Source organism: Tenrec ecaudatus, chromosome 16 (genome assembly GCF_050624435.1).
Source record: "Tenrec ecaudatus isolate mTenEca1 chromosome 16, mTenEca1.hap1, whole genome shotgun sequence".
In the NCBI taxonomy this organism is placed as follows: Eukaryota; Metazoa; Chordata; class Mammalia; order Afrosoricida; family Tenrecidae; genus Tenrec; species Tenrec ecaudatus.
Window position 1 is genome coordinate 8,278,308 of NC_134545.1, and position 12,903 is coordinate 8,291,210.

Genomic DNA, 12,903 nt, shown 5'->3' on the forward strand with positions numbered 1-12,903 from the left:
GTCTCCCGCCTCCCAGGAAGAAATACAGGATTTCCCAGAATTCTCAGGAGAAGGGCATGGCCACACAGAGGCCTCATTGGTTATATCGTGACTAACAGGCCAGACTTCATCCTTTTACTCATAATCCTCGCAAACTGACAAACGATTATGTAACTACCACAATTAACTTGACGGCGGTGGGTTTGCTTTGGTTTGAGTTTAAAGTCAGCACCCCAAACCAAAGCAAACTCAGTGCCCTTGAGTTTAATTGCGACTCAGCGAGAGATCCTACAGGATACAGTAGAACTGTTCCTTAGGGTTTCTGAGACCGTAATTTGCATAAGAGCAGACAGTCTCACTTTTATCCCTGGGAGCCGCTGGTAGATTTGAACTGATGACCTGCAGTTCGCAGCCCAACATTTAACATACGTGTCATCGGGGTACCTTAAAACCATCACCAAAAACAAAAACCTTCACCAAACCAACCACACTGCCATTGAGTTGATTTGAGTCATAGGGTCTATGAGATGTGAGTGTTTATGGGAGCAGACAGCTTACATTTTCTCCAAAAAGCTGTCATGGGAAGGAAGAAATGACTAGAACCCTAGTGATAGCCACAAAGAGAGGCAAGCTGGACCCTCAGGGGAGGGCTCCTCCCTCCTCAGCTCTCTACACAGAGAGACGTGGAGTCAGTAACCCTGCTGGTGCTGGGGACCCTTCACCCCCTTCTTGAGTGGCTTCTCCACTCCTCTGTGGCTTACTCAGGCTTGACAACCTGATCTTCCATCCGGAGAAGAATGAGGTGCTCGCTGTCCTCGACTGGGAACTGTCTACCCTGGGCGACCCTCTGGCGGACGTGGCCTACAGCTGCCTGGCTCACTACCTGCCACCAGGTTTCGCAATGCTCCAAGGTAGGGATCTCCAGGGCTGGGGCCCGCATGGGCTTGACACTGCCATCCCGGCCGTGGTGGTGGTTAATGCAACCAGAGTGCGTTCCCTGCACAACTGGGGGGTAAATAGTGGTGATTATCGATCCCTCTTATGCCCTCGTCAACTAACTTGTATTTAATTTTTAAAATTCAAGTTTGTGGTGAAAGCATTAGCAAGCACCACAGCCAGCCATGGCATTGAAGGGTCGGTCACCCCAAGGAGCCCCCGCTGACAGCTCAGCCCCATCCTTGTCTGCCAAGCCTGGCTGTCCCCGCATGCTTCAGAAGCAAGGATGGGACTACCCTGCGTTTTTCCTAAGCTGTGTTATTTTCAACATGTTCTTAGACTATGTTCAATGTTGCTTCTGCAGCAGCATTTTAAAATAACGACATTGCACTTTATTGTCTAGATTGCCCTAATGAATGTAGACAAGACTTTCAGTTTGAGTGATCAAACCAGATCAGGACGGTTTGATATTTAATTTGTTTCTGGATTAAAAACAAATTATATTACCCACCTCTCCCCACCCCAAGTGCAGGCAGCAAATGTCTGTGTGGCCGTATCTGTGCCCCCACAGAAAATAACCTCCTGGGATCAACCCCAGGGACAGCATGCTGAACCAGAAAAAGGTACAAGTGACGGGGCCCGAGCCAGCACAAGTGTCTGCTCCCCTGCTTATCTTTGTTATCATTTGGGGTTGCTTTTTCAATGCCAGGGGAAGGTTGAAATTGTCCATCTGAGCTGTGGAAGTCTGTGTCCAAGTCGCCCCTCACCCACCCCACACCCCGGAACTCCAGATTTACTCTTAACCCTTTCAGGGCCGATCTGTGAGCCACAGCTTCAGGCCTGAGATCCTCTGAAATAACAGGCTCACCCCTTGAGCTAACTGTGCAAGAGTGATTTTTCTCAGTTTACATGCTAGCCAGCCCATGGGGAGCCGAGAGTGACTCCCCCAAGTGGCTCTGTCACCCCAGGTCTGAGTGGCCGCGACCTGAGGCAGTTGGGGATCCCGGCGGCAGAGGAGTGTTTCAGGATGTACTGTCATCACATGGGGATCCCGCCCGTGGAGAACTGGAACTTCTACATGGCCTTCTCCTTCTTCCGCGTGGCCGCCATCCTGCAGGGGGTCTACAAGCGCTCGCTCACAGGTACGGGAGAGCACCCCCACAGAGCCCCTTCAGTGGGGAGTCCCAGCTGGAGAGGGGAGGGATCTCTGGCCTGGCAGCCCAGACATTCGGCAGAGACTTTCGGGCATTGATTGGGCTGAATGGCCATAAGAGTCAGCTAATTCAGCCATTTGTCACAGACAGTCTGCACGCTCTGTGTTCTTAAAGCAGTGGACATTGTTACCGTCGTGGGGAACAGACCCTGTTTCCCCCACACGTCCTTGACGCGATGATGTCTCCCCACCCTGCTCTTCAGGACTGCTCCTGCCCATTAACACACACCCACTGCCCCCGGAGCTGCCTACCGAATCTTTCGATTTTGCTGGTTCACCCATGGTTTTTCAGTCATTTAAATGACACACACAATTTGAAAATAGAACCATATGCACAGGGCACACATTCAGTGGTAGAGAAAAGTCTTTTCGTTCCTCCTCAGCCCCACTTCTCAGAGGGAAGCCGTGCCCTGGGGCGAGGCTGAGCTGGCCCGGGCGAGGAGAGGCTGGGGAAGGTTTCTGCTGTGCGCTATCCCCCAGGGAAGGTTTAAAAACTAGAAAAGGGCTTTTTAAGAGTCAGAGCTTTTCTTGTGGTGATCTCATGAATCACGGAGCTACCGTAATTGAAAGAGAATGCACTGATACGAAAGGGGAACCTTCAGCGTGCGGGGCATGTTGGTGAAGTGTACTGTCTACAACACATCAACCCCCGTTTTAAACTGGGACCTCAGGTCCAGGTTTCTAGGACACCTTCCATTGCCATCAAGCCGATGCCGACCCAGGGTGACCCAGCAAGACAGGTGAGAACTGCCTAGGTGAGCTTCCAGGACAGTATTGGAAAGCCCCATCTCCCTCCCACGGAGCGGCTAGTTTCCAAACTGCTGGCTTTGGTTAGCAGCCCAACACTCAACCACTACCCCACCAGGGCTCCTCGACATCTCACCAATCACCTCAACTCTTGCATTTCCTACTTTAACAAATATGATTTTACTTTCCGTTGCAAAATTAAAGTATCTTCTTTCCAATATAATTTATTCCTTAAAAAAAAAAAGTCTGTCTAGACCTCATTCTAGACCGTCTGCTCTTGTAAACTTGCTGGCTTGCCCTTGCCTGGCCCGCCTGGGAGCTGTTTGACTTCTCTGGGCTCACAGAAGGGAGGTGCATGCTATCTCCAGGCCTTTATTCCCAGGTGGAAGCCAGCCAAATACAGGGAGAAGCAGCTTCGTTTTTGTACAAGAAAATGACTACATCCATTTTTTTTTTTTAAAAGCAAGTAGTAGTGAAACCTCCCAGAAGAAGAAGGCCACCCCCACCAATAAGAGCAGGGACACACGTCTGTCCATTTGTCTGTGCCTCAGCCGTTGACGTCTTTGTTCTGTGGGTACTTCCAGGGGAAAGTGGAGCTCAGAGAAGGAGTATTTGTCTGGGGGGGTGGGGTGGGGAGGGCACAGGTCCTTTATTACAGTCTGTACCACACATGTCATATGTTCTTTTTAAGAATTCTTGTAGCTGGCCGTTCAAATTCCAGAAAGGCAGATGGACTCGTGGTTGGCATTTGGGTGGCTCCATGACGTGGTCTCTTCTGCCTGAGACCGCAATTGGGAAATTATAGCAGACGTGTTCATTTTTAAATAACCCAAGTTCATACAGGGGACCTCCCAGGAGATGACAAAAGCACCCTTGGAGTAGCCTAGCCCAACCCACTGCCACCGAGCCCTGACCCATCACCATCCTATATTATAGAGTAGAACTGGCCCATAGGGTTTCCAAGACTGTAATTTCCCCAGAAGCAGACAGCCTCATCTTGTGCAAGGATTGGTGGGTCTGAACGGCTGACCTCTCCGTTAGCAGCCCTACCCTGGGCCCATGGTACCACCAGGTTCCCTGGCACATGGAGTGCAAGATCCCATTAGGAAAGAGATAGTTACGAAGATGATTCATGATCTGGGTTCGAAGAAGAAACTCGGTGTGAATCGTAATGAATTGAAGAGCAGGGCGTCTTCCTTTTGGGAGCCCCAGTGGTGCTGGCAGGTAAGTGATGCACTGCTAACGGCGAGATCCGTGGTTCAAAGCCACCCGCTACTCCGAGGGAGAAAGAGGAAGCTCTTGCTCCCATCAAGATTTAGGAAGCCTGAAACCCTGCAGACGGAGGGCTGCTGTCTGCTAGGATCGACTTGATGGCAGTGGGTTTAGGTATCTTCCCTATAAGGATCCCTAGTGGCCCAGTGCTCGGGCCCTCGAGAAAACCAAAAGATCAAAGGCTGGGTCTCGGAAAAATGATGTGGCAATCTTCTACCCCAAATGAGAGACATGTCAGTGGGGAGCAGTGGCACCATCAGTCAGAGGCCACTGGGTAGCACCTTCTAAAAGTTCCTCTCTGAGGGGCACTGTCACCCCACCATTCTCAAGGGCCTTGCAGTCCCTGTGCCCCCCTGGGGAGGTGCTGTCTGGCTCCGGCACCCAGCAGGTGCTCAGTAAATACCTGTTGAGGGGTCCAGTGGGCTGCATTCTCTGCTTGGGAGCACAGAACTCTGGCTCCTGACTTGTAGAGAATCACGCCAGCACCTGTAACACCTGCATGGTGGGCGACTGCCTCTCTTTGGAGGGCTGCCCTTTGGCTGTGGCAGGAACTGGGTGGGTGGGTGGGGGAATAGGCCCTGGTGAAGGCTGATTTGTTGATACAAAGATTAGGACACGGAGATGCTAACTCTAATCCAGAGGCACTGGCTGCAGAAAGTGCCTGGGAAAGGGACAAGGCTCAGATACAGACAGCAGTACTCAGGGGCCCTTGTGTTGCGCTCGGTTTAAACCACCCAACAGCTCTTCGCGGAAAGATCTGCTCCTGCAGAGATGGCAGCCTGGAGAACCAGGGCAGAACTAGGAGTCTGATCCACATAGGGGGGCCACAGTTGCAGCCACACCATACCGTCAGGCACTGTCTGGTCCCGTGCAAGGCTCGGCGGTGGTGGGAGAGCTGCTGACCCAGTAAGCCCTGACCATAGCAGTGATCATGGTTTCCTCTGGTCCTCTGGTTCTGCTCAGGGCAGGCGAGCTCAGCCACAGCTGAGCACAGCGGGAAGCTGGTGGAATTTACGTCGAACCTGGCGTGGGACTTTGCCGTCAAAGAAGGATTCCGGGTTTTCAAGGAGATGCCAGCCACGAGGCCATCGTCAAGGTCCTTTCACACCTGGGCCAGCGCACAGACCCTGCTGAGCACCACAGGCGCAAGGAGCTCCAGCTCCTTTCCAGAACCTTCGCCAGCTGGTGCCTCCAAAGGAGCCCTGGTCATCTCTCCCGAGGGCCTGCCCCGGCCTGTCCGGGAGCTGTACTGCCAGCTCTCACGCTTCATGGAACAGCATGTGTACCCCGTGGAGCAGGAGCTGCGGGACCACCAGACCTCGGCCCAGCGATGGGCCCCCTCCCCGCTAATCGAGGCCCTCAAGGTAATGGGGAGAGGGCTGACACCCTAGGGAGGGAGTTGTACCCCAAGTGAGGTGACCGCCCATAACTGAGAAGAGTCAGTGCCAGGTCCTACCAGGTCAGTAACGCTGCCCTCCACCCAAAGGTCAGGAAACACATAGTGTGTCAGGGACACAGCTAATAGAGACCAGGGCATGGATTCGGGTCCAGATCCAGGCTCACCACCCGGAGAAGAGATGATTCAGTTCCTTTCCTGATTCTGCCTCCCCTCCGAACCCTGGCTTCATGCATGCTCCTTCCTGTCCCGTGACTCTGCCTGTCCTCTCATGTGCCTGGGCGGAGCCGGCCCCGGACCCTGAGGCCAGGGCTGGAAGTAGAGGGGATTATGAGACACATCACTGGGGGTTTCCAGTGCCAAGCGCAGCCTGCCAGCCTGTATGAGCTCCTGGCGCTGGGGCTGTGGGCATCTGGTAGGTTTGGGCTGCCTGGTGTCCTTTCTCCCTTCTCTTGCTGGTAGTGCCCCAGTTTCTTTGGAGGCAAGCGGGCAGGTGAACCCAGCTGGGTCAGCACTCTCCTCTCCTGTGGGGTTAAGACAGTGAGCAGGGTGGCAGCAAGGCTGGGTCAGTTGGCACTCACCCACTGCCAGGCTGATTTGTTGAGACAAGATACAAGGAATGGCCTGTCCCGTCCAGCGTGGGCCTCTAGGCATCCCTGGCCCCGCCCACTGCTGAACCTTGCACTAGGCTTCCTATATGTCTTCCCACCGGTCCCTTTTCCCTGTACTCAGCCCCACTCCTGTCCTGAGTGCTGGGGGCAGTCATGAGTTAGGAGCAAGCGGACACTCAGAGCTCTGATGTCAGCCTGGGTAGGGGCAGGGTCTGGCTCTGGACTGACTGAGTTGGCTGTCCCCCCACCCCAGGCAGGTACCCCAGCGAGGAAAACCAGGCCGTACTTGTCCTGGAGTAAAGTCCCACCCCCACGTCCCACCAGGAGGCATGCTCGGGTGGCTTGTCCACACTGCAGAGGTGCTGAGGTTGCAGCTAAGGGGGGCATTATGCCTCAGAAGGACTCAAGGTGACCCCCTCTGTGTCAGCATGGAACTGGGCTTTATAGCATTTTCATTGGCAGGCGTGGGGGAGGTAGATCACCAGGCCTTTCTTCTGAGCTACCTCTGGGAGGACTCAGACCTCCAGCCTTTCAGGTGGAAGCTTTGCTCCTGTACCACCTGCTTATCTGGGAGCCGGTTCGGATAGGATTGTGGTTACGGCAGCAGTGACAACGGTGGTGATGGTGCAGGATGGAGGAGAGGGGGGCTGGCGAGTCTGGAGACTCAGGGAAGGGCTCAAGGCAGTGAGAGGGCTGCTTGTCTGCCTCCCTTCCTCTGTCCCTTGGGGGTTTTCTGTGGGTCAGTGACAGCGTTCACAATGTGGCTCCCAAACTCCTTTTCCCACGACAGGACAAAGCCAAGGCAGAAGGACTCTGGAACCTATTCCTGCCCTTGGAGACGGATCCTGAGAAAAAATACGGGGCAGGCCTGACCAACATGGAGTATGCGCACTTCTGTGAACTCATGGGCATGTCTTTGTACGCCCCTGAGGTACTGCGCCAGCGCCAACCTTCCTAGCTCCATTCTCCCAGCCCCTTCCGGCAAACAGACGCACCTGGGAGTCCTGAGGGCAGTAGAGACTTCTCACGGAGGAAAGGGCAGCCATAGACAGGCGGGTGGAGCAAGAAAGTCAGTAGGGGGCAGTGTGTGAGTTACCTGGAGATGTGGGCTATGGGAGGCACAGGCCTGGTGGCCCTCCCTTCCTCTCCAGCTTCTGCCCCCTGCTCTCAAACAAGAAAGGGCTCTGAGATGGGGCATCATGGGGTCTGAGATACTCAAAATATCACAGAGAAAGTATCAACTGAATCCAATTAATAGTGACCCTACTGGAAGTTGGTGTAGTTAGTACTCTTTAGATGAGGAGCTGATACCAAGGCCTCAAGTAGAAAGCAAATGTTTTGAAAATGATGATGGCAACAAATGTACAAATATGCTTGACATAATGGATGGATGGATGGATGGACTGTGATGAGAGTTGTACGAGGCCCAATAAAGTGATTTAGAAAAAAGAACTACTCCATAGAGCTTCCAAAGCTGTCTTTACAACCAACTGTCACTTCTTCCTGAGGGAGTGACTAGTGGATTTGAACTCAGTTAGCAGCTGAGTGCTAAACCACTGGGCCACTGTGTCTCCTCTAGGAATGCACAAACCCAGCCACACCCACTGCCTTCGAGACGTTCTGACTCAGAGGAACCCTACAGGACAGAGTAGGACTGCGCCCTTTGGGTTTCTGAAGCTGTCAGTCTGCATGGGAGCAGACAGCAGCAAGTTTTCCCCTCCGAGTGACGGGTTCAACCTGCGGCCGTTTCAGTCAGCAGCTCAGTGTGTAACCCACAATACCACTGAAAACTCAAACCAAACACCCTGGCTCTGAGCCTCTTTCAACATATTGCGCCCCTTGAGGACAAAGTAGAATTGCTTCCAAGGCTGTACATCTTTCTGTGAACATAAAACTGTATCTTTCTTCCCCCAAGCTGCAGGTGGTTTTGAACTGCTGACCTTGTGGCTAGAAGCCCAACTTGTCATCCCCTCTGCCACCAAGGCTTCCTAAAGAATATTACCAGAAACTCACAAAAACAACAAAATGGCAGAACTAAGGCCTTCTTAATCAGTAATTACCATACATATAGATAGATTAAATACTCCAGTCAAGACACAAAGTGGATTAAAAAGAAAAAGAACCATCTACACGCCATGTACTAGAGGCATATCTGAAGCACAAAGATACACTGTTAGGTTAAAAGTTAAAGGATTGAAAAGAAAATACCTCATGAAAATAGTTTCCAAAAGAGATCTGGGGTGATCATTTTAATATCAGATAAGATATTTAAAGATAAGGTGCTTTTAATATCAGATAGCTTTCAAGTCAAAATCTATTACGAAAGACAAGAACACTGTGTAATGATTTTTTTTAAAGTCACTCGATCCAGGGCGATACAACAATTATGAGTATGTATGTTCCTAACTTCAGAGTCCCCCAAAATATGTAAAGTAGTTCTGTTTCCCTGGGGAGAGGAAGAACTTTCCGTGGGTGGTCAGAGAGGCCCTGCTCGACTGCTTCCAGGCATTTGAAGTCTTACGCGAGGTGCGGGGTCACCTAGGTGCCTGTTCTGCTCTGTAGGTCTTCAACTGCTCGGCTCCGGACACAGGGAACATGGAACTTCTGGTCCGGTACGGCACGGAGGAGCAGAAGGCCCGCTGGCTGCTGCCTCTGCTGGAGGGCAGGGCCCGCTCCTGCTTTGCCATGACAGAACCCCAGGTACCACAGAGGCCCCTTGGGCACCTGACCAGTCCTGCTCCCTGGGAGGGCTCTGACTGGCCTGTGCTTTCACTAGGTTGCTTCTTCCGATGCAACCAACATCGAGTCTTCCATCCGAGAGGAGAAGGACTGCTATGTCATCCATGGTCACAAGTGGTGGATCTCAGGTACTGGGCCCGAGTTCACGTTCCAGGCATACTTAACTGGGTCTGGATTGGCTGGCAGGACTCTGTCCCAGTGGCAGGGGCCCCAGAAGAGCTGCCCCCATGTCCAGCAGAGGCACGGTCCCCATGAGACCAACAACAGCCCCACAGGGAGTCCGTGGTTCTTCAGAGTTGCTGCGTGGTGGAGATGCTGCCAGGTGGCCACAGACATGACCTGAGAGTCTGCCTCATTCTACCGGCTCTCGCCTTTGTTATGGACACTTCCCTTTGGAAACTTACTTCCTCACTGGCTCCCTAGCTCGTAGATAAGGTCCATTCTTACACGAGGTGTGGTAGTCTTGGTGGACTAGAGAAACAAATTCATAGACACTCATGTTTATAGGAAAGAGCTTTATATACAAGAGTAATTGAATACTGAGAAAGCATCCCAGCCAAGTCCAGATCAAGCCCATAAGTCCAATATTAGCCCACATGTCTGATACTAATCTGTAAATTCCTCTTCCGACTCAGGAAACACATGCAATGATGCTGAGTGCAGGAAGATCACAGGCCAGTGGGTGGGAAGTCTTGTGGATCCAGTGGCATTGTAAGCTTCTCAGCGCTGGCGTGGGTCTCCACGTGGCTTTTCCAGCTCAGGACACTAGCGTAGTTCCTTGTGTCTTGCCCACAGATTGTCGCACAGGGAGTGAGCCTGTATCCTGTCTCCAGGGAGCTATTTATCTCCTTAGGACTTCCAAATGAGGTCATCAAGCTGCCACCTGATGGACAGGCTAAACTGCACCCCTTCACTCTTTAACCCTCAAATTGACACCAGATTATATAACTGCCACACTAAGATGCTGAACAGGCTTCCTCCGGAGCTCCCAGACGCAGATGGAGTCGGAAGCAAGGCTTAGCATCCTCCTTCCAAAAGCCAGCCTTTAACCTGGGGACACCACAGTCTGCTTCCAACACCTCACAGATGGGGCAGGGCAGGGCAGCGTCTCCTTCTGTGGTATCCTGCGTGGGCTTGCTGTGGGTTGGGAGCAGAGGACAGGCTGTGCCGCCCACACTGCCTCTGTGGCGCTCTCAGGTCCTGCACACCCCCAGAAGGGAGGGACCGGTTCCCCCTTTACTCTGGGAGAAACGGACTCAGCTGTACCAGCCCTCTAAAGTTAGAAGGTTGCATGATGCATCACCTCCAACAATCGGCCCCTGCCTCTAACTGCGCACCTCCACAGCATGCTCTCTGAAAACAGCTGCTCTTGAGTATTGTGCATTTATTCAGCCCCTAGGGCATGCGAGGCTCCACAGGGCTGCCTGCCTGCTGGGAGGGCTTCTGATGAGGGCCCTCCTCTCTCCTCTCCTGGCAGGCGTCCTGGATCCTCGCTGCCAGCTCTGCGTGTTTATGGGGAAAACAGATCCACAAGCCCCACGCCACCGACAGCAGTCTGTGCTCCTGGTCCCCATGGAGACTCCAGGGATCAAAGTTGTCCGGCCCCTGACGGTGTACGGGCTGGAGGATGCGCCAGGTCGGCCTGTACTCCACAGCAGCACCTCTGGGTGGTAGAGCTGGTCCTCAGGGAAGTGACTTGGGCTCAGTTACAGGTGTGAAGCCATAGGGAGGGCCACTCACCCTTTTATTCCATCCACATGGGCATAGCAGCCCGCAGGCAGGCTGCAGACAAACTGACACCATTGTCAGGGCTCTTGGTCAGCAGAGACCCACGTTCATGTTCACGTTCATGTTCATGCTCACGCTGGCTGTTTAGTATTTCTGCAGGATCATGGGCATGTAGGGTCTCCAATGATGGGGGCGTGTCAACGTGAAGATTGATCACCATGTCGTACAAAGGGATGGCAAACCATTTGGGTGACATCTTAAGGCCAGCTTTCTTCATCCACAATCCAGTCTGAAGGTCAAATGAAGGCCGGAATCTAGCCAGCCAAGATGACCCGAGGTTAGGACAAACCCATCTGCGTGAAGCAGCCTAGCAGCTCGCTCACAGTGGCCTGTGGTCTTTCAGGTGGCCACGGTGAAGTCCTGTTTGAAGACGTGCGTGTGCCCAAGGAGAACATGGTTCTTGGCCCCGGCCGCGGCTTCGAGATCGCTCAGGGCAGGCTAGGCCCCGGCAGGATCCACCACTGCATGCGGCTGATTGGGATGTCTGAGAGGGCGCTGGCGCTCATGAAGGCCCGTGTGAGTCCCGGTTCCCCCTAACGTGCCCATGTTCCCACCGCTGTCCCTCCGGCCCTGTTTTGCTCTGGCCTGGGTCTGCAGCTCCTTGCTTTCAGAAAGCTGAGCCGAATTAGAAGGGAAGCCAGGGCCCTGACCAGTAAGACACTGTGTCCCTAACTTTGCTTTGCATTTGCCACATGGCTGCGGTGTGAAATTCTGAGCAGACTGGGTCACCACTCTGCTCTTTGACCAGGAGCGGCCGGCAGCCTGTGGGCACCGTTCTGAAGTCTCAAGGCTCACAGCCACATCTCCCCACGCATCTTGAAAAATTATACAGAAAAATCAGATACAGAAATCAGATACAGGAAGCATGTGGGTCCCCGGGTTCTAGGCCCAGTGTATAGCACCCCCCCCCTCGCCCCCTGCCAAGAAAGCCTAGAGCTTTGGCTACCCAGCTTCTCCTGCCAGGTTTCCTACCTAGGCTGGAACAGTGAAGGAAGCAGAGCTATTGACCAAACACAAGGCTCTCTTGCCAATAATAGGTATGCTGGTCAGTGGTACTGATCTTCACAAAGATGCAGCAAACCGGGGAGACCAGATGTCCCACAAAAAAGCTAGGCAAACAATAAAGTCCATGTCAGTGGCTTTAGATGGCTGAGCAGTCAGTCTGTTTCCCATCCTGCTCAGCCAGGCCTGACCTGCCTTTTTGCCTTTGAAAATCAGATGCCCCTCTCCATGGGTCAGTGATGCAGGTACCTGTACTGAAATGCAGTCTGCTTAAAACTCACCCCTATCTGTGTCCAAAGACTCCATGATGGCTCTAGGCACGGTTACAAGGGAACGATTAAGCATTCATAAAAGATGTGATCCAAAAAAAATAAAAATGATGCCATCCAAGCAAAGGACAACCACATCCTAATGCAACTCATGTGACCCTATAGGACATGGTAGGCTTGCTCCCTAAGGTTTCTGAGGCTGTAACTCTTTGTGAAATTTTAGTTAAACCCTGAGGCTGTAACTCTGCAGCTACAGGGGGTCTCATTGTTTTGCCTCAGAGCAGCTGGTGGATTTGAACTGCTGACCTTGTGGTTAATAAACCAGTGCATAACCTACTCCATGAAGCAGAGTCTGGTTGTAATACTCAAATGTTGGAAACTACCTACATGGGTAGCAATGCACAACTGGTTGGATTCACCCTGGTGCAGGCATGCTATGAAACACCAGTGGAAATTGATGTCTTACATGGACATGGTATTCGCCAAATGACAAAAAAAAAAAAAAATAGACTACAAAGCAATACTTCAATGACAGACTGTCTATCATGCCATTTTAATTTTTTAAAATTATGTACATGTGTACAAAAAGTAGTAGAAGGATAGCTATAAATTACTAAGTAATAAAAAATAACTAAGTAATTAGGTGGTAGGATTCTGGGTCGTTTGGGGGGAAAGTTTTCAATTAGAAATAATCACGCCTCAGATAAACCTCACTGTCTATGATATTGCCACAGCGCAAACCTTGATTCTGAGTCCATCATTTCTCAAAACATTTGCTTTCCACTTGAGCCCATGATATCAGCTCATTTTACTCCTCCCTCCCCGGTCCCCTCTCCCTCATAAACCCTTGATAATTTATAAATTAGTATTTTGTCATATCTTAAACTGTCTGACGTCTCCCTGCACCCACTTTTCTGTTATCCGTTCCCCAGAGAGGAGTAATTAGTTCCT

The 12,903-nt window shown here is 52.1% G+C and overlaps 1 protein-coding gene and 1 non-coding gene across 3 annotated transcripts in view; one reads left to right on the forward strand and one right to left on the reverse strand.

Moving 5' to 3' along the window:
- The window catches only part of ACAD10 (acyl-CoA dehydrogenase family member 10), a 46,670-nt gene that overhangs the window by 30,941 nt on the left and 2,826 nt on the right, over window positions 1-12,903 (forward strand). For both annotated transcript variants that reach the window (XM_075534551.1, XM_075534550.1), the window contains exons 11-18: window positions 745-890; window positions 1,884-2,057; window positions 5,111-5,511; window positions 6,945-7,085; window positions 8,717-8,854; window positions 8,931-9,021; window positions 10,371-10,529; window positions 11,025-11,197. In XM_075534551.1, coding sequence (XP_075390666.1) covers window positions 745-890; window positions 1,884-2,057; window positions 5,111-5,511; window positions 6,945-7,085; window positions 8,717-8,854; window positions 8,931-9,021; window positions 10,371-10,529; window positions 11,025-11,197 — 1,423 coding nt within the window. The remainder of the gene's footprint in view (window positions 1-744; window positions 891-1,883; window positions 2,058-5,110; window positions 5,512-6,944; window positions 7,086-8,716; window positions 8,855-8,930; window positions 9,022-10,370; window positions 10,530-11,024; window positions 11,198-12,903) is intronic.
- Window positions 12,558-12,695, reverse strand: LOC142429970 (U4 spliceosomal RNA). The gene has a single exon (XR_012780469.1). It is a non-coding gene; the product is annotated as a U4 spliceosomal RNA (small nuclear RNA).